General features: G+C 37.2%; 2 protein-coding genes across 2 annotated transcripts; both read left to right on the forward strand.

The window, feature by feature from the left end:
* The first annotated feature begins 347 nt into the window (after window positions 1-347).
* On the forward strand, window positions 348-1247 carry LOC103949313. Its single transcript, XM_009360433.3, has one exon. It carries the CDS (start codon window positions 599-601, stop codon window positions 1070-1072), a length of 474 nt encoding a protein of 157 aa, XP_009358708.1. The 5' UTR covers window positions 348-598; the 3' UTR covers window positions 1073-1247.
* A 6914-nt stretch (window positions 1248-8161) lies between these two features.
* LOC103949315 (embryogenesis-associated protein EMB8) lies at window positions 8162-12478 on the forward strand. The gene is made up of 8 exons (XM_048589069.1): window positions 8162-8683; window positions 8877-9005; window positions 9272-9403; window positions 9997-10139; window positions 10236-10333; window positions 10424-10518; window positions 11163-11216; window positions 11934-12478. Exons 1-8 carry the CDS (start codon window positions 8291-8293, stop codon window positions 12144-12146), a joined length of 1257 nt encoding a protein of 418 aa, XP_048445026.1. The 5' UTR covers window positions 8162-8290; the 3' UTR covers window positions 12147-12478.
* Window positions 12479-22205: the final 9727 nt, after the last annotated feature.

The raw sequence follows: 22205 nt of genomic DNA on the forward strand, positions 1-22205 counted from the left end.
TTTACCTAAGTTGTAAGCAATTAACCCTTCTATTATTTACCAAATTATTTGGACACTTAAAATTGATAAGCTAGCTAGCACTCTCTCTACTACAAGTGAATATATTGATATTGGTGGAAATATCGATATGCAAAATTATTGAAATATTGATATCGGTTGTTTTCGATAGAAAATATGGCAATTTGCTAAAAAATGTGGAAATTTAAAATAAAACTTTAGGAAATGTCATATGGTAATTTGTTAACATTTAACCGATATGTCAGAAATATTGAAGAAATTTGTCAATTTTAATTGAAATTAAGAGTTTCTCCGAAGGGTGGATGAATACAGTGTCATCAACGTGTCTCCGACCCTTAAGTCCATTATCACCTTAAGCACGTAATCACCGTACCGACCAATGACACAAGCTCAATGTCCATTTGGTGAACAACCCACCTCCCTCTCCGAACCCTAATTCTGTTCAACTTCCATCTAACAACTTTGAAGCCCTCTCCCATCTATTAATTCAACCCAACAAACTAAAAGCTCCAAACCTTCAAACCCTCCTTCCAAACACTCTGAAAAATATCAAAGATTTACTCGCGACACTCCTCCAACGATGGCTAGTGGCAAGCAAATTGTTGGTGAAGACAAGCAGCGTGCCGGGGCGGAGATCGTGTACGGCCCCGAAGATTGCTACCGGCAGTCCATAGACCTACTGGAAGAGCTAGGGTTTCCCAAAGGCGTCCTCCCCTTGCAGGACCTCGTGGAGTGCGGGAGGGTCAGAGAAACTGGGTTCGTGTGGATGAAGCAGAAGCAACCCTACGAGCACTTCTTTGAGGGGTCCAACACGCGTGTCAGCTACGCAATTGAGGTGACTGGGTACGTGGAGAAGTGCAGGATGAAGAAGATGACAGGGATCAAGAGCAAGCAGGTTTTTCTTTGGGTCCCGATATCTGAGATGAGCGTTGAGGATCCGGCGGGGAAGAAGATCGTTTTCAAGACTCCGATGGGGATCGGGAAGTCTTTTCCGGTGACTGCGTTCATGACGGAGGAGGAGAAGCAAAAGTATTTGGAGAAGGTTAGCGAATGAAATTAAGGAAACTAATTGAGGTTTTTCAGATGAATTTGTGGGGGTCAGTTAATTATATGGTTAAATAACTATTTATGGGGCACTATTGTTTTTAATTTTTTATTATGTTATGTTATGTTTTTAATTTTATTTAATAAAAAGAATGACAATTGGTGACAAGTCACATCCACCAACACATGAAGATTTATAAAAAATTAACAGAACATTAAAATTAAAATTTCATTTTACCAAATTAACTACAATACATACATGTATTTAATAAAATTGTCATATAATTATTATATTGTTGTAGGCATAATTTACTGAACAATTATGGATGTCATATAAAGAGAGAGAGTGCAGTAATAGTAGAGAGAAAGAGAGATGTGTAATTGTGAGGTATGTTTGATTCACCCCACTGTGCCTTTATTTATAGTAGTAGAAATGGTAAAACCTTTCTCTTTAGGATTACAACATTTAATAGGTAATCTAATCCTAATAGGAATATATAATACTTTTCCAAATTCCCTAGGATTTACAATCACATTCCTATTCTAAATATGACTGCAACACTCCTTCTTGAGTGTGTAAATACTCAACAAACCATCGCATCAGATTCTTCAGCAGATAAGGTAAAATAGTTGATGAAGTTATCGGCACAACGGGTGATCGCGAGTCTCAAATTTACTTTGAAGTATGCATTTGTAAAAACTCACAAAAACCTTGCTGAGGTAAAACCCAAGGAATGGGGAAAACTCATAGACTAAGGAGAAAAGTAAAAACAATATGCATAATGTCAAACTCATAGACTAAAACACTCGTCAAACTGGACAAAGGTACTGAACTCAACGGAGTATGATCATCCTTGGATGGGTGCCTCATTAAAACCTACTTAGGTAGCAAAAACCTAGTGGGAAAAATGCTCCTAATCGTAGAGAAAAACAGTACATTAAGATCATGTGAGTATGTTTCAAGATATTTCCCCTGAGTTAGACATAACTTCTAAATAAGAGAACTATAAGCGATTCAACTCAGATAATTTACGCATACGGATTCCTTGGACGAGCTTCTGAAGTGTAGACTTGGGTAATGACTTGGTGATGAGATTGGCCAAGTTGTGTTGTGAACGGATTGCATGACTTCAATCTCTTGATGCTTTGCTGATGTAGATGTAGGTGCAATATGTCTTAACGTTGACTTCGTTGATGTATCATGGCTTGGTCGGGTTGATACATGGATCATCGTTGGGACTTAACGATGGATGAAAACACAGCAAGTACTTCGAAATTTTCAACAAGAACTCTTAACCATGTTTCACTTGTGGCGTAGTGAAGTGATGTGAGTCTTAAAACAATGCGAAGATTTCGCAACTAAGGTCATATCGTCGACTTCCAAGATATTACGATATCCTTAACGATAAAGACATAGCCATTTGGGGATTTTGCCTTGTTTGGGTTTGATAAACAACCAGCGTCAGCATAACAAACAAGGCAATCATCATTTCGAGGATCAGGGGGGTTGGATTTGCTTGAGATGCGATGGGATTTGCCCTCATAATACCTTTAGGGTACGTCTTTAATACCAAATCAGTGGTTGCGTGTAAGGGCGGTGCTGCATCTTTACCAAGATCAATAGCGAAGGAGATGTCTTGTCTAAATACAATGTGCTAAGTACAACAAAGCGCAAAGTTGAACTCAGATATGGAATTTCGGATTCCATAACCTCTTCAAGGGTCTTATTTGCATATAACGTATGGACGATCAAAGGTATACTTAAAGGTAACACATTCGGGGTGTAGTTTGACTGGTAGACCAAAATATCGTCAGAACAATGCTTCAACTTCAGGTTAAGGCATAAAAGAGATTTCCCAAGATCTTTCATCTCAAATTCCATCTTCAGGTGCGATGCAGTTTTCTCAAGCTCTTCTGGAGTCTTAGTGAGATTCGTGTCAATGACACAAATTGTAACTCTAGAAATTTGGAATAAGACTTCATAGTTAAACACGTAAGGGCATAATTCATATTCCTGACTGATCAAATAATCACATAGATGGGTATACCACATTCGTCAGATTTTTCAATCCATAAGTGAATGCCTCAAAACAAGTTAAAAGGGTGTTCCGTGGTTTTGGAACTATTTGAAACAGTCCATGTAATTCTTTGAGAACTTACATGTAAATCTCCGTATCTATATCCCCATGGAGAAAACACTAACCACATTTCATAATGTTGCTATCAATCACAAGACGTTTGAGAGAAACCTTGCGCCGTAAGGAGTGCATCATATCGTACTATTTCATTCATCTCATAGCGTTTCATTTCTCACTTGTAACACAACAGGGTTACCTTGGGCAGTGTAGGAACGACAGGTCCAATACACACTTTGGTAAGGAATTTGACCTGGATTGTAACTTTAGTTGTCCAATCAGTTCTACGTTGTCACTTAATCAACGGAACACGGTTTGATATCGTCGTTTTTTATTTATGCTGGTAGCTAGCATATAAGTGAAAACATCATCGATGATAATCTCATTTCAATTCCATTTAGCTCATCCAAACTAGTATACTGGATCAAGAACTTTAAATCTTGGGAGAAATCTGGATTAATCTCATGAGATGGAAATGATTTAAGATAGCGATCGAGTTTAGATTCATTGTTGTGCCGTGTCTTCCTCTTCTAGGGAAGTGAATTAAACGAACCAAGTGATCTGTCGTGCTCCAAGTCAAGGCAAATTGATTGGTTATTTGCTGGTGTACCGGACTGTCCAACAAAAACGTCCAAACCGTCCAACAAGGGCAACACATCCTTCAGGGATGCTGACTCGACGTTTGTTAAGTACATCTATCTTTGCAGGCATGTTTGCAGTTGGTATATAATCTCGTCACTTTAGCTAGATTAGAGGAATGCATCTGGAGCAACGTTCTGAAAATTAGAATTCATCGCACTTGCTTATCACATTTGTGCGGTATGGGATCGAGATGAGACATAGAGGGCAACGTCCACGCAACTTCGCGCCATTCTACAGGAACATTGACGTTCTTATCTCCCCCTTATGGCGTGAATACTGTCTCATTAAAGTGACAACCCGTAAATGAGCGGTAAAGAGATCGCATGCAAGGGCTCAAAGAGAGCTAGTGTGAAGGAGAATCATGATCGACAAAAGATACACATCCTTCTTTGAGGACCCATGGTGGTACGTTGCGGCGGCGTAACTTGGCACATGGAATGCACACCCAAATGCGTAAATACGAAAATCTTCAGGTTCGTACCCAGTAACCAACTGTAACGTCATATAGGTTGGGTGGCAATGGGCCCCAAGGCAGACCAACATAACTGCGTACAAGAATTGCATAGCCCTAGGTAGAAACCGAAAACTTGGTATATTCACCAAAATTCGAGCGATCATTTGAATTGCGCTTTATGATCACCAGGCAAGGCTATTTTGGGTGAATATGGGAATTCGATGTTCAATTAGAAACCCAAAACGACATGTAATACTTTATCGAAAACCGTCGATGTAAATTCTCTGGCATTATTCAATCTCCCAGACCTTAAAGGATAAGTAGGGTGGTGAACCCATAATCGGCCAAGAGGTTTAGCAGTAATGTGTGTGGACAAACATGTGACCTAGTTTGTCGATTCATCAACTAAAACCATAAATATTTATATGGTCCGCATTTTGGTTGGATTAGTCCACATATATTCCCTTGAATCCACTGTGAAAAGAGAGTCGTGTCGTATCTTTGTGAGGAATGATATAGAAAATCAAATTTCCTAATGAGCATGCTTCGCAAAGTGTGCTCGTAGGCACAATATCCTTACTTCAAATAAGGAGATGCATTGTATCATCATTGTTCGACCTAAGTGTCCTAAAAGGTCGTGCCAAAGTAAGTAAACTACTCAATCACCCGGCTCTAGGATGGCCATAAGTGATGTATTCCCAATTGGAAGACAACCCATTGGCCCTAAATCAAAGCTTCAAGCTCATTTTTGGAGGTGGTGCAAATATATTTCACTCTATTTTCTTCAATGGTTTCATTTATGATCATTGTCATCTCGAATATCCTTAAAAACTCAACGTTAGGGAGAATTTAAGGTCTCTTAAATGGTAATTCAGTATCATTCATAAACGAGGAGCGTGCAAATGCTCTTAATCTGGTTGGATAGACATGAAGTCGTTGTTAGAGATGTGATTTAGGTGTAAAGTTAGTGTGCATAGTACGCATTCATCCAGACAACTAACTTTCCCACATTCCAACCTAATCACGTGTTTAATTGAATCGTACACATATATTAAGAAACATGATTCAATTAACTCATATTCGAGGACAATATCAATAAGATTATCCATAAGTAAAACATACACCAAGCTTGAATCCAAGAACATGGAAAAATGTTCACAAAGTAAATGGTTTAGTAAGGGGATTCGGCAAACAAGGCCATCCATGTCGAAATTCTGCTCTTCCAACGGTGTTTGGTGGAGCAAAAATTAGTCTCACATATTGACTACTAGAATGGTACTCCTTAACAACATTGGTAGGGGCACGAATATATGCATAACCAATGATCTATTCCATCAAGACGGAAGAAGATTTTGCAGGGTTAAGGTTCGGGAATATTATCCCTTATTCTTGAAGTTTTAGGTCTTAGGTGCCAAAGATCACGCTTCGGGCATGATGCCACATCTTGGCAGACCTTGATTCTACCATATGTTGTAAAAACAAACTCGAAATTGTATTGTGAAAGAGTATGTCATTCAGTGTATCCCTGCTAAAGCAGTGCATCACCATTTGGTAGGCTTTGACCAAATTGGGTCGAGCCATTCAATAGACTCTAGCCAAACTGGGTCCATAACTTTCTCTCACATTTGTGGTAGTAATCAGATCCGAGAATGTGGTAAACTTCCGATTTCTACACTATTGCTTCAAGGGCGAGTTAGAAATATGGAAGGATGAGAAAAATATTTTCCAGACAAAATTCGATCGGATTTATAAATTTCAGAATTGTACTCATTCATGGACGTAATCATGGTGTGCTTCGGGCAATATGTCGCATGATCACATGGTCCGTAGGAGCGAGCCAAAGAGCCATGGAATCCTCGTTTGAGAGGTATCTCCATTGATAATGCTTCGGGCATAAGTCTTCGAATGAAGATCATAGCGGATGCTTATTCAGCTCTTCCTTGCCATTGTTAGCTTCAATGGTTTCTCAGCTTCTTGCTAGTCAAGTGGAGATTCACGTCTTGTACCCCACATAAAGTGGTTTCTATTAGAAACATCCAAATTACAAAAATCGAACTTGTGATGGTACGACAATCTACTGAATGGAGGGAACAAAATTGTAATTGGTGCTTTGGGAATGAATCAACCATAAGCATCAAAGTTACAACATTCGAGTGCTAAGACATGGTTTTCATGAAAAACGTCGGGTTTTAATGGGTGTATTGTTTTATGAAAACTTCGGATTTCAAAGGCACTAAATTGGAAATTACAGGTTCAATTTAGTTTTATGAACAATTAGTTCATAATGAGAGGTTCTTGTAACAAACACAGAATGCAATATGCTGATTTAAGTATAGTGGATTTGAGTTTCTTCGGGAACTCAAATGTGAGAGTTTCGTTACTACGAAAGTATGTGACAATTCAAAGTATAAAAAGAAATTATTGAATCGTTAATGTCCAAAAGTGATCTTCAGGTCAATAATTTTGGATTCATTATTAGATTAATGGACTGCAGGTCACTTTTAATTAATTCAATAGATTGGAACCATTCGGGGTCGATCGTAGAAATAAAATAATATTAAAATAATATTATTGGGTAAAAAGTATAGCCTAATTTGAGCTTAGCCGTGGGCACCCCATGGTTGGGTGCAGTTAGAAGCAGAAACGGGCCAAATTTGACTTGGGCAGGCCATACGGGGTAGCCCAATCAGCATGTGCAAGCTACAGGCTTGCAGTGGGAAGGTGGGCCGTGTGAGGCTGCTGCAAGTAGCCCAACAACTTGCAAAACAAGCTTTGCAGGCTTGCTGCAGTCACGGATTGAGAATGAGAAGAGGGAGCCCAGCGTGCTGCAATCAGCAGAGCAAGCCATGGGGAAAAAATGGGCCCAAGTGTGATTTAAACCCAGTCTGGTATGCGGGCCAAGGCTGTAGGTCTGTCAGGTGATAAACCCAGCGTGTGGGTTTAGGTTCGTGCACAGAAAAGGTGCCCCCTCCCCCCCTCCCCCCCCAAAAAAAAAAGGGAGCTGCTGTCTTGGCTTGGCTTCAGGCCAGCTAGGGCGCGGCTCAACAATTTTCCTCTTTTTTTTCTCTTTTTTTTTTTTTTCGACATCTAGGGTTTGAAAAACCTTAATTGCTTCTAATTTATTTATATTCTTTGACTCACAAATTTCACATAGTATAATTGCGTAATGCATGAAACAAATATATATTGACAAATATATGAAACATATACAATATATATATATATATATATATATATATATATATATATATATCGGAAGGTAAATATAAATGTAGGGGGTTCATGCATCATATAGAATGTTTTCATGCTTCATGGTCGTTTCAAATATTTTACTTTATTTTAAGCGTATCTGATTGGCAGAAAACAAATAAAAGCCTTTGAATTTGTAGAAGATCCTTCTCTGTAAGCCGGAATTGCATCTTCAATGCGTTGTATCACGTTCAACACAGAAAAATTAAATTGAATCAATAACATGAAGATCAATTCAAAATAATAAATTAATCATAAAAAATGATTAAAACGTACTACTCTTCTGATTGAAGAATAAACTTTCTTTAGCACGGCATCAAGAGCGTGCTGATAGTAGGCATAATTATGGAGGCTATATAAAGAGAGAGGGTGTAGTAATAGTAGAGAGAAAGACAGATGTGTAATTGTGAATTGTGTTTGATTCACCCCATTTTACCTTTATTTATAGTAGTAGAAAGGGTAAAACATTTTACTTTAGGATTACAACATTTAATAGGTAATTTAATCCTAATAAAGAATATATAATACTTTATCAGATTCCATAAGATTTACACAATCATATTCCTATTCTAAATATGACTTCAACATATATATATATATAATATTATAATTCATGTAAATATATTTATTTAATACAAGTATTATTTAACCGTTTGTAGCCAAATAGTGAAAGAGAGAGAAACACTTTTTGTTGTCTTTCCGAAAGCCACTCGTCAAGCTATCCGCTGCATACAAAACCAACCAACCAATGGCCAGAGCCTCCCTGGGCTACTCACCACCTCTCTCCTATTTCCGCCACGTGTCCCATCTCCACACCTGCACTCGCCTCTCCGCCTTCTCCTCGCTCCCCGTCAACTCATCCGCCGTCCCCATGGCCCACCCGTCCCTCGAAATCCTCGGTGGGGCCCGCGACCTCTTCCTCCCCGTCCTCACCACTGTGACCCGACCCTACGACCCGTATCCCATAATCGGGTCGAACCGCCACGTCGAGACCATATTCGCTTCGTTCTACAGGTCCACTCCGGACGTCAGGCTTCGCCGAGAGTGCCTCCGTACTGCAGACGACGGCGCCGTCGCCCTCGACTGGGTCTCCGGCGACGACCGCCTCTTGCCCCCCGATTCCCCTCTCCTCATTCTCCTGGTGCGTTCGCTCTCACATTTCTCTTCCTTTAAGGGGTGTGGTCAAACTTGGAGTTAAAAGAGCATTTTAAAGTGATAGAATTCACTACATTATTTCCTGTTTGTTTCCCGGGAAAAATTACAATAATGAAAAAGGCGCAAAGCTTTTGAGTTAAAAGTTGAATTTGGATTCTGGGTAATGGGTGTTTTTGCAGCCGGGTTTAACTGGAGGGAGTGATGACTCGTATGTCAGACACATGTTGGTTCGCGCCAAAAGTAAAGGATGGCGGGTTGTGGTGTTCAACAGCCGCGGTTGCGGCGGCAGCCCTGTGACAACTCCTCAGGTATTCTCACTTTGGCCCAATCAATTTCCATTTTACAATTGTACCAATTTGTGATTCTCTGTGTTTAAACTTATAATCCTAATTAACATTTTTTGCTAGCATTGTTTACAATCGGCAGGATTGATACTTGTTGTAATGAGGTGGTTGTTTTCGAGTTTGGATTTTCTTTGGTTCTTTGATGGGAGTTGAATGCTGAAGATTTGAACTTTTTGATGTGTTTATTAAGCCTGTTTTGTGATTAGTTATCTTATGGCGCTGATGTGCAGTTCTATTCGGCTTCATTTTTAGGAGATATGTGTGAAGTAGTGGCTCATGTTGGCACTCGGTATCCGAAAGCTAATATGTATGCTGCTGGTTGGTCTCTTGGTGCTAACATTCTCGTTCGCTACTTGGGTCAGGTAAAATGTAACTTCACTCATTTCCTCTCACGTTCTGGCAGTATACTTTGTCATTGACCAATCACTTTTAGGATTTCTGTACTGTTTGTTCGTTTGGACAATTGACTTGCACTACAATTGTCCAGTGTGTGTGCTCTTGCTTACTTAACGTTGCATATGTGCAGTAGGTCTAATGCGCTGGTAATCTTGATTAGCTTTAACAAGGCAGTAATTTAGCAATCTATCTAGTTGTAATAAGCTGTTGTTTCTGCTCAACGGAATCCATTAATGTTTGGCAAAAAGGGAACTTATATGTGTCTGGCAGGAAAAGAAACAAGCTTTTATCTTGATACAGCATGGCCATTAGATTATAGAATGTTGTACAAGTTGGATTTGGTTGATCATGCATTCTGCACAAGGGATATAAATGTAGAGCTAATACCAATCTTATATGACCTTGAATTTCCGATCGCTACATTCTCTATTAGAGGAGGAGTATATTATATCTTCAGTTATAAAAATTAGCAATACGCAGACCTACATTTTGCACTGGAATTTTCTTATCCCTTTCTCCACTTTCATTTCATTTATATTCAGTGATGTGGTATCTGCAGGAATCTAATGCATGCCGTCTTTCTGGTGCTGTCTCATTGTGTAATCCTTTCAATTTGGTCATTGCAGACGAGGACTTCCATAAGGGCTTTAATAATGTTTATGACAAAGCTCTTGCAAGTTCACTCTGCAAAATTTTCAAGAAGTAAATCTCATGAAATATTAAATTATGTTCTCAACCGTTATTTATATTTCAGCTTGAGGTTGATAAATAACCCAATTTTATGGCACTACATTGTAGGCATGCTCTACTCTTTGAAGACATGGGTGGTGAGTATAATATTCCATTGGCTGCCAATGCAAAGACCGTTAGGGAGTTTGATGACGGACTAACTCGTGGTATGTATATTGTGTGCATGAAACCATTTGATTTCAGATGGGATAACATGACATTCATCTGATGAGAACACCTGCAATGAAAACTTGCAGTTTCATTTGGCTTCAAGTCAGTAGATGACTACTACTCTAATTCCAGTAGTTCAAATTCCATAAAGGATGTCTGCACACCATTGCTTTGCATTCAGGTAATCTATCTCTCAAACATTTCATATGGTTAATAGACATTTTATGAACCTCTCAGCAGATGTTGGTGTGTGTAGATTCTAAAACCTCTTTTGTTATTATTCTGGTTGAATTTATAGTGGACTTGTTATAAGAAATATGAGACATATCGAACCTGGGCATATCTATTCAGTGGTGTTTTCTTATACCGAGTTTGGTAGGAATGAGGTAGGAATGATAGAAAAGAGAGAGGGAAGAAAAGATGCAAAGATAGTGAAGGGAGGGAGGTTGTCAATCCTTGAAGTTGCTTGTTTGAGTGAAAGGAAAAAATAGAGGGATAGGGAACCCCCATGCCCAGTATAATCTCTCCCTCTAACAATGAATAGATTGGTGATTGGTGGAGGGATTGATGAGCATAATAAGCACAAGTTATGACATAATAGTGGTAATCCATGGCTTTATATTATATTTCCATCACTGCTTATCCTTTCGAAACAAGAAGAGGACAAAACTACTACTTTCCTTTGTCATGACTTGCCTCATCCATCCTTTACAGTTATGTCCTTTCTATCAAACAGTGTTCTTATTATGATTGCATGAGCGGCATAACTAGAATTGTGTTCAGTTATTGCAAATGTTCTTACACTTATTGTTCTTATGGTTTCAGGCGGAAAATGATCCAATTGCTCCTAACAGGGGAATTCCTCGTGAGGATATCAAGGTTTGTAGAGTCTCGTGACCAAGACAAAATTATGTTAAAACCTTACCTAATGTTTGGATGAGGGCCTAGTTCCTAAAACTGAGGCAATATTTGTTAGGAATGCTCTAGAAAAGTTAGACAGAGGGACTTGGAAGTGACTAGATGCAATACATATGAGAGAACTTCCGAACGACTCCTTGAAAGGTGTCATTTGTAGTGCTTGAGTAGTTTATTGGTAGTGTTCTTGTATTGCATTTTTGACAATCGAGCCGAGAGTTCCTTGGTACTTAGAAACTCCCTCATCCAAACATAGGGATTAGTGGTTTATTTGTTATTTCTCCAATAGTTCTTGTATTTTGTTATTTCCAATATAATTTGGCATGTGTAATGCCTTATACACCAAGATAAACCACAAATTTTTGAAATACTAAGTAACGTGATAGGGTTTAGGGTAGTATGCCGTGGATGGACTGTTCTAGACCGAGCAAACCCTTGAAAATGAAATGACCAGGGAATCCCTGTTTCTTACAAAAATTCAACGGACTCCATATGCTTGGGATTGTTAGAATTTTTAATTTATTTTAAAAAAGAGGTCATCTTCCTTGGATCACTTGCATAAAATGGATTGGCATACTGTCATGTTCCCTCTGCTTGTGAAGAATATTTCTGACATATCTCTGGTGATCTCCTATATACTATCAGCATGTTAATATAGTACATCCCTTGCTGTTTTGTCAGGACAATCCAAACTGCTTGTTGATAGTGACACCCAAAGGTGGCCATCTAGGGTGGGTTGCAGGTGCTGAAGCTCCATTTGGAGCACCTTGGAGTGATCCGGTCGTCATGGATTTCCTTGAGCATCTGCAGAGAGGAAAATTTGAAGCCTTTTCATCGAGTAATTTGGAAGGCGCGCACCGAAGTTCAGAGGGCTTGCACAGCTTGGAAGTTTAGTTGGATATATCTTCATTGTTGCCATATACATCTTATATCTTTATCAGATCGTAGTCTTAAAAATGCGATGGAATATGATCAAATACAATACAAATAAGCTAAAATCATTCGATTCTTTGTACTTGTATGCTGTCGAACATTGACAGCTTAGCGGGCATTCATGCCTTGGGTCGATGTTTTTCAAATTCTGATGTACCTCGTGTAATCCATGGGTGAAAATTTCACCAGTATTACGTTCTTGTAGTCTTCGCCATTGTGAAAGGTGTAATTGTACGCTGCTTTCAACGTCTATAATGTTCTGAAGAAAACTTCTTCAGTATTTTGGTATCCTATTTGAAAATTTGTATTATTTCTCAAAACATTTCTTAAGAACATTTCTTAAAAACAATTTTCTTTAAGACTCAAAAACTCGATTGATTTGCGATTTAAAATTTTTAAATCTTACAACTTCAACTAAACAAAGAGATCTAAAAAGAGAGAGTCGCAGGATAGGGAACATGAGAGAAGAGGAAAGAAAGTAAAAGATGATTGAAGGAAAGAAAAAGAAGAGAGGATTAGACGAGATAGAGAGGAAGATGAGTGAGAAAAAGAACCGAGATAATGAAAATAACGAATTGGAGGAGAGACGAAAAAAGTAAAAAAAAAAGAGGAGATAGAAAGAAGAAAAGATAGAGAGATAGATTTGGAGTGAGAGGGAAGGAGGAAGAGAAAAAAAAAGGAATGAATTTAAGTTTAAAAATTCTAAAAACTCACTTTTTATGTTTTTAGATAATAAACTATATTTTTTAGTTAGCTAAGTTTTTAAGACCTAAAATTTGAAAATTGTTTTTGAGTTTAAAAAATAGAATTCAAGTAGAGTACCAAACATGTCCTAAGTTTTTGTACTGTTTTAATGTTAGTCCGGTGCTTATGCATCTGATTCTTTCGTAGAATCGTAGCTGAAATAGAACAAATTGCTACAGAATCCTACCAGGAAGTGATTTCAATACATCATATGCCCCCCTTTAATTTGCTGATTTTCCTACATCTATGTAACACAGAAGCTCCACTTTAACAAGTCTATTCGTATCCAAGAATCCATTGGTGCTTTTCGTTTAAGTGCTTTCTTCTGTGCGCGCGCTTTTTGCTCTTGGAACTTTGTGATTACTTAGACTTCATTAGTTTATTTATTTATTGGTGGTCCTCGCATGGAACTTGGTAGTGTTTAGTGAGGGTGCCCTTGCGTCATTGCTTCTCCAAATACAGTAAATTAATATATATATATATATTTATATGTTTTTTTTTTTTTAAAGTATGGTTTGGTAATAATATCTGTAATTATCTAAATGCATAATCTGATCATATCCCTTCTGATTCAGACTTTAAATTTTCCACAACTCAATTGCAATTCTTCTTCCAAATTTGACCAACCTAAGCGAAGCTAATAATCATTTTCCCTTTGAAAGGTGGGATGAACTTGGCCCTTTTTAAGTACTCAAGGTTTCAAACTTCCAAACTCCAAAAGAAGATATTAATTCAACATTTTATCTTTCATTTTGTGATTAAATAAAGTCAAATGCGACAATTCACTGCTTACATTCTGGTCTTGATTTCAAAATCAAAATCTATATTCACAATTAGGAAACTTCTTCTTACTTTTAAATTGGATTGTGGGACATTACACTTAAAATTTAACATTTCTTTTTAACAATACTCTAATAATTATAAAATTTAAATCTAATAGTTAAAACACTCGTAACATTATCGCTATGAAAAAATCATGTGTTGAGCTGCACCGAAACTATGTTACAAAAAACGTAGGACCAGATAGCACATGATGTGATGTCTTGATTGAAGGCCAATTTTTAGGAATGAGAATCATCTCCAGATTCTCTTTGTCAAAATCCTTAGGATTCTCAAATTGTGTTCGTTCATCGTACATCGTGCGATTAATTTTTTTCAGATATTATTTATATTTAATTTTAAATAAAAGTATTTAAAATAATTTCTGACTGCACGATATACGATAAACAGATTCGATTTAAGAATTCTCGGAAACCTTGTAGAATTTTTAGGTCACATGATCCTGACCTCTTCTATTAAATTATTGAACAATCTACTTTTGATATAATGCGCGGGAGAATGGGGGCAATGGGATCCACCAAGTCATGTTTTATCCAATAAAGCCTACGCAAGCCCTGACGTAGTTCTTCCCATGTCATCCAAGCCAAACTATCCAAGATCGAAGCAAAAGAGTTTAAATTTTTTACACCTATTTTGTGTATAGTTTTTATAATTGATTGACATGTTAACAAATTTAATCGTTTTTAACTTTATTATCATAAATTTACATATGTTAATTAATAAGAAAAATCACACAGAAGTCACACACAAAATAAATGCACAAAATTTGATTTTAAAGCAACAAGACATTGCTACATCTTTTAGTTTTTATCATTTTGGTTAATTTTCTTGTACTTTTTAAGTTTTTTTTTTTTTTTAACAAATGATAATGTTAATAGGTTAAATTATTAGTTATTAGAAGATGGATAAGAATTGAATACATACAAAAATACATAAATATGATTGTATACTGTTAATGTGATAAAGCTTCATCTGCTTATGTGGTTTAGGTTTCAATGGACATGTTTCGGATAAGATGCTAATTAGTGATTGGTAATGATTAAATAATTTGGATTAAGATCATTGGGACTAAGATATGTGGATCATGATCATTGATCAGTCCCATTCCTTGACCCATCTCATTTGTTTCTATTGGAACACCTATTGCTTGTTTATCACTAGCACGTGTTTTGTTTCTTTTCGTGAAGGCGGCTTTTTTCCCCTCAATTGACTTTACTTTTGGATTCATGTTTTGTGGACAGCTTTGAGATGGAGGTGTGGAATCAAAATTGTAGATTGAAAAATGAGTGTCGTTTTCAACTTTTGTTCATAGCTTGACTTTTCCATGCATTATATACACATATATATATATATATATATATATATATATACACACACGCATTAGCAGAGAGCACACAATTTCTCTTAATAAGTGTGCATTTTTTTTAATATTACATAATTACTGTTTTGTCCTCTTTATGTAAATATTGTGTATCAAAAGTGAGGGTAAAATTGGAAAAATAAGTATATGATTGTCATTTTCGCAAAAAAAAGAGGATAAAATAGGAAAAATACGAATATGATTGTCAATTTGTCAAAAGATTCAAAATTACTTTTTTGCCCTCCTTTTGTCAATAGTGTGTATTAAAAGTGAGGGCAAAATAGAAAAAAAAAAAAGAAAAAAAGTTGACAAGGAAGGTTCTCTTAATAATATAGAATAGATGAATGAATCATTAGTTTGTTTATTCTTCTACTTGTTTGTTTGTAATTTTAGAGTTTTCTACGTTTGCAATCTCGATCACTCTACACATAGGGTATATGCTGCGATCCAACTTTCTTATTCTTCTTTTGAATTCCATCATTTGATGATAATTATTTTTAGAGTAATGATACACTTGTCATATATTTGTACTATTATTGTATCATTTTTTTAATAGAGATGAGACCCACTAAAACATATGTACGATTTCTAGTAGAGATAGTACAAATGATGATATAAATATGTGATAAGAAGAACATTTTTGTTATTTTTATGATTAAGGTTTTGGATGAGAACCCCAATCATAATGCATCAACCAAAAAATTCGGTGCTTGCCTGTCAATGCTATTTGTTTGCTGCCTAATATCATAGCTCATAAGTGCAATGTGGATATTTTTTTTATAAGGGAAATTCTAATGTGACATCCCATATCGCCCAGGGGTGATCCTTATATGTATATCTCATCCCTACCTAGCACGAGGCCTTTTGGGAGCTCACTGGCTTCGGGTTCCGTAGGAACTCCGAAGTTAAGCGAGTAGCGCGCGAGAGCATTCCCAGGATGGGTGACCCATCGGGAAGTTCTCGTGTGAGTTCCCAAAAACAAAACCGTGAGGGCGTGGTCGGGGCCCAAAGCGGACAATATCGTGCTACGGTGGTGGATCGGCCCCGGGAAGTGGTGCCCCCCGGGCCGGGATGTGACAATTTGGTATCAGAGCCTAACCCTGGTCGCGTGTGTGCCGACGAGGACGTCGGGCCCCTAAGGGGGGTGGATTGTGACATCCCACATCGCCCAGGGGTGATCTTTATATGTATATCCCATCCCTACCTAGCACGAGGCCTTTTGGGAGCTCACTGGCTTCGGGTTCCGTAGGAACTCCGAAGTTAAGCGAGTAGCGCGCGAGAGCATTCCCAGGATGGGTGACCCATCGGGAAGTTCTCGTGTGAGTTCCCAAAAAACAAAACCGTGAGGGCGTGGTCGGGGCCTAAAGCGGACAATATTGTGCTACGGTGGTGGATCGGGCCCGGGAAGTGGTGCCCCCTGGGCCGGGATGTGACATCTAAGGAGATTTTTAAATATTGTATTAAAAATATACTTTAACGAGAGTATTTTTGAGAAGTCTTCTTAATATTTATCCTCTTATAAACTCAGAGATGCAAGATTATAAATAATCATGACTATATACTAATTTTTTTTTTCGAAAAGAAAAAAATTGATATATATTTTTTATCTACTTGATAGTCATGGATGCCATATGGCCCTACTAATGCATACGAACTCATGTCTGCAAGTTTGTTGCTTTTATTATTTTTGGATTTTTATAATAGGAATTCTAAACTATTAATCTTAGGTGGTGTATTCAAATGGGATTTTGAGGAATTTTAATTATTTTAATGAATTTAGGGGTATTCAATCAGGAATTTAAGTGATTCTATGAAATTCAATGTGTATTCAATCAGGATTTTAAGATAGTTTATTAAAATCCTTAGAAATCCGAGTGTATTCAATTAGGATTTTAAATAAGTTTATAACATTCTAGGTGTATTCAATTAGAATTTGATTTTAAAGAATTTGAAGAAGTTGAGGAATTAGAGGTAATTGGAGAGATTTGGTAGTGTCACATCCCAACCCGGGCGGAACCACTTCCCAGACCCTGACTCTACCGTAGCACGATATTGTCTGCTTTGGGCCCCTAGCACACCCTCACAGTTTTGTTTCTGGGAACTCAAACAAGAACTTCCCAATGGGTCACCCATCCTAGGAGTGCTCTCGCGCATTACTCGCTTAACTTCAGAGTTCCCATGGAACTCGAAGCCAGTGAGCTCCCAAAAGGCCTCGTGCTAGGTAGAGATGAGAATATACATATAAGGATCACTCCCCTGGGCGATGTGGGATCTTACAATCCACCCCCCTTAGGGGCCCGACGTCCTCGTTGGCACACCACGGCCAGGGTTAGGCTCTGATACCAATTTGTCACATCCCGGCCCGGGCGGGACCACTTCGCGGGCCCTGACTCCATCGTAGCACGATATTGTCTGCTTTGGGCCCTCAGCACATACTCACAGTTTTGTTTCTGGGAACTCACACGAGAACTTCCCTATGGGTCACCTATCTTGGGAGTGCTCTCGCGCGCTACTCGCTTAACTTCGGAGTTCCCATGGAACCCGAAGCCAGTGAGCTCCCAAAAGGTCTCGTGTTAGGTAGAGATGGGAATATACATATAAAGATTACTCCCCTGGGCGATGTGGGATCTTACAGATAGTGTATTTTAAGCATCCAAAAATCTCACCTCTCTCTAAGAGATTTTGAGGGAATTGAATCAAAATTTTACCTGGAATCTCTATAAATCAATTAGACTTCATAAAAATTCATGGATTTATAAATCCATTAAAATCTCTCAAATTCCCAATTGAATACATGGTCTAATGGTATTTCTTTTCATTTATAAGTGAGAGCTCTTAGGTTCGATTATTGCCAAATGCGAACTTAAACCACATTATTGCTAGCTCATTGTGAGGCTTAAACATTCTCCACCTCCTTAGTGTAGATAACATCGTTTGTTCTGGAAAAAAAAAATTCCAAACTAGTAACAATGATTAGTTAATAACCAAGAAGAGAATCTCAATCAAGGTGTCATATTAGGCTTTTTAGCTAAAATAGTCTATGAGATTGACATTTCTCCTTTGTATTTCTGACATTGAAAATCGAGAGAATGGTTCTTGAATTTATCCACCGAAAATCATTTCGGTTATTCCATGAAAAATCTGTCGATATCTTCATTAAGTGAAGGGGTTAGCTTGACAAAAATACCCTTAAAAATGATCACGTAGTCGTTCACGTGACAGATTTAACAAAATTTTTTACAGATAATATTTCATGGATGAACTAAAATGATTTACGGTAAACAAATTCAGAGACTATTTTTATATATTTTTAATTGCAAGAACCAAAGTGAAGAGGACTTATGCCAATTCCATTGATTATTTTAACTAAAAAGGCGTGATATTTTAATAAACTATATACATACATATTATATAAACTATATACATACATATTATATAACATGTGTGTAGTGACTAGTGACTATACTGGTGGGACACAAAATTTCACAGAACTAAACATCGGTAGATAACGTTCCAAGTCGACTGGAAAACGAGTTGTCTGAGCAATTAAACAATGACAAGGATTGTGCTTTCAGACATGGGCTCTGCCTTATCTCATTGGGACCATGACAGCTTATAATGCTTGGAAGAAAATACGGTCCGTACTATCTAGTTGCACATAAAGTCTTGGAACACGTGTAAAATAAGACGTGCTTCAATATTATATTATATTTATGCTCACAATCGTAAGAAATATGATTGTACGACGTGCATGTAACCCTAGAGAAAGACCCGTTTCCTTGAAAGAAAAATGGAAAAAAAGGGGAGCTGTGTGAATTAATCCAACTTACGAGCCAAGTTCCAATTCGCGTCCTTTTTAGGATCACAACTTTTCCAATCTTGTCTTCCTATCTAGCTTTTTGTAGTACCACATATTGGGATTAGGTTCCTACTTACTTGGACGATATAATCAATTTCTTGAAAAAACAATCAGAATCGCTTTGTCAATTTTGGATTTTGAATCTTCTTTACGTTATTTTCCCCCTTTTTATCCTTTTTTTCTCTTGGTTTTGTTTCGTTGCATCTAAACAATATGTGTATGCATGCGTTTTAGAAAGTTTTGACATGATCTCTGACTTTTATCAGTTGGTCATGAAATGTCCATGGAAAGAAGATAAGCATGACGAGCTGGAATAGGTGGTCTTGCTTAATTTGATGACTACATGCTAAAGAAAAAGTTAAAACAAATATTAATCCATGATTTAATTATTTTTCTGGATCAGCATGCATAATTTATTTTCTTTATAGATGTACGTACCCTTGTTTTTATCATTTTCTGTATGCAGATAATTAGTATTTTTCATGTCATATGTACACATTTTTGAATGAACAAATTAAATCGATCTTCTGATCCCAAACGGCCATGATCTTTGGACTTTAATCAGACTCGACCCTTGACCTCGCAACCCTAATCCTTGATCCGTGACCTGGTCTAGGAACTTGAACCCAAACCCTAGAAGGTTACAATGAAATCAAGGTCAATTTCACCATATGAAGTTGCTTTTTTTTTCCTTCAGGGAACTGTTATTAGCACTCTAAAAATCTCATTCTACATTCCTCATAAGTGTATTTTTCTTTCTAATTATAGACAGTTTGGAGTGTTAAATGAGATTTTTTAAGTGCTAATAACAATTCCCTTTCTTTATTGTATTGTTAATTCCAGTAATTAATCGAATTGAAAAGGAAGAATGCAAAGAATAACACAAAGGGGATATTTTGTCATTAAATTGTTGTGTATATTGTTTTTCTTTATACAACGATATTCTGCTATAAAGGACGGGATTTCTTCATCAGACAATATAATAACAGGTTTGGATACCAATGAGTATTTGATCTTTCCTTTAAGAAAAATGAAAGGAGGACTGTACGTACTATTTCTGGTAAAAATTTAGTTCCTGTAAACATCAATATATCGTTTTCACGATGTGTTAAGGAGCGAAAGTAAAATAAAATGAGCCACACAGAAGAAAACAAGAATGTAGGACTTTGATCTGCAAGGTATTACGTGCACCTACACTCTCTTTTGTATTCATTTTATTGTGTCTTTTTAGATAAGAACGTTTCTGATCAGTTTGCTTTATGTGTTCTCTAGCATGATTACAATAAGGAATAGAGCCAGCCCAGAATAAAACGTGTAGATTTCACTTCCCACACTCTTGAGAGATTTTTCAGCGTATTTGAAATACAGAAACATATATTTTTTGTCCTCCAGGAGTTGGAATTTTGGCAATGCCAGTTTCTCCATCACTTCATCAGAAGTAACATTGTTATGTCATAATATAAAAATTAAGAGTGTAGTTCATTTTGAGATTTCGTTCTCACATGTAGATTTGACTAACTTCCTCTTCAACTTATGACTAACAAATTTTTTGCTTCTATAATGTTATAATTTCATTTATGAAACTCGTTGTTTGCTTATATTAAATCATTTGATATGATATGCCCATACATACCATACCATTGATATGGTATGCCCTTTATAGTTGATACAACCAACACTTCACCTATTCGTGCTATATAAACTCAAACTTTCCATACGTCCAATGATTTAAAGGAAGTGCTTCACTATGTGCACGTACTTATGAACCTACATATGGACACAATTGGGGACAAACACGATTGTGCACATTTTGAGCCTAATTAGACATTTTGTACCAGTAAGGATACCAACTTGCTTTTCTCGTCCCACAAAAATTAGAAAAACAAAACACTTTCGAGTAAGGTTATTGATTAGATGAGGGGCATATTTTCCATATCTTAAGAATAAGAAGGAAAAAACTTCAAACAAAATAACGTTATTTCTAAAAAAAAACATATTAATATAGACGCCTTAGTTTATAATTTTCAAGACTAAATGTTTAGACTCGTTTGGATGTAATTTTAAAATGACTGAAAGCGCTTTTAGAGAAAATATTTTTAGGTTTCAAAAGCACTGTAAGTGCTTTCTGCAAGAAGCACCGATTATGTGCTTCTTCTAGGAAGCACTTTAAGTGCTTTTATTTATTTGCAGCTTTATTAATAATTGGTTCTAAAAACAGTTTCACCAAAAGCGCTTCTAGTCATTTCAAAAGCACATTCAAACGAGCTATATGCCTTTTAGAGATTTAATTAAACTTTTTTTTCGTATAATTTTGGTGCCACACTATTAGAATTAATCATTTCTTGTACCAAAATTAGTTAACATTCCACTGCCCCATATTTCTAATATCTCACGCCAAAAAGAAATGCACAACTTATTGAGACAAATTCCTGTATATAATCTATTTTTTTTTTGGATGAATTCAGGGTATCCCCCGCATGTAGGTGAGGACTAATCCCTTGAGCTGGGTCGGATCCCATTCGGGGGGCAAGCTCTCCCAATGATGGCTACTCCATTCCCAAGGCTCGATCTTGAGACCTTGCTTAAGGGGAATAAGCTCCTTACCACTTGAACCACCAAGCATTGGTTATATAATCTAGTTTTTTGATTACCCTCTCCCTCCTAAGAGATAATTGTGAAAAAAAAAATGTAGTTAGATACAATTTTATTTTCACAATAATCCCTACAATTTCGTAATGATTATTTGACACACCCCGAACGAGATCAGGGCGTGCTGGCCGTCACGTGAAAGTGACGTAGCCATGTGCACAGTGCGGAAGCTAATAAAATAGTAACGTAAAAGTACGAATAAATAAAAACTAGCATACATAAGTTAAAAGTAATAAGTGCTAGCGTAAGTGAGACATAAGTTTAGAGCAGAATGCCTAAAGCAGTCCAAACTAAAATGACGCTACAACAGTACACCCGAAGGTGGACCTACGCTGGTGATCGTCTGTCAGAAATGTCGGGAAAGCCCTCTGGGAAACCACCAAACTTGCTAGCTAGCTAGAACCTGGAGGGGCGCAAAACAAAAGCGTGAGTGGGCAAAAACAAAGCTTTTCAAAAACCATTTCAAAAAAAGATTCTAACCCCTCGCCGTAAAACCTGTATACTTCCCAGAAAATAAACATATGTACGTATATATAGATATGCCAATCATGCTCAAGAATATGCCATG

Source organism: the organism of the source record quoted next, unplaced genomic scaffold, assembly GCF_019419815.1.
Source record: "Pyrus x bretschneideri cultivar Hongxiangsu unplaced genomic scaffold, Pyrus_bretschneideri_v1 Contig3, whole genome shotgun sequence".
In the NCBI taxonomy this organism is placed as follows: Eukaryota; Viridiplantae; Streptophyta; class Magnoliopsida; order Rosales; family Rosaceae; genus Pyrus; species Pyrus x bretschneideri.

Bases quoted from the DNA above. Each gene is read 5' to 3' on its own strand.
- LOC103949315 (XM_048589069.1), top strand. From the start codon at position 8,291: ATGGCCAGAGCCTCCCTGGGCTACTCACCACCTCTCTCCTATTTCCGC. The intron at 10,519-11,162 runs GTAATCTATCTC...TTATGGTTTCAG, and splicing joins CACCATTGCTTTGCATTCAG to GCGGAAAATGATCCAATTGC. The intron at 11,217-11,933 runs GTTTGTAGAGTC...CTGTTTTGTCAG, and splicing joins TTCCTCGTGAGGATATCAAG to GACAATCCAAACTGCTTGTT.
- LOC103949313 (XM_009360433.3), top strand. From the start codon at position 599: ATGGCTAGTGGCAAGCAAATTGTTGGTGAAGACAAGCAGCGTGCCGGG.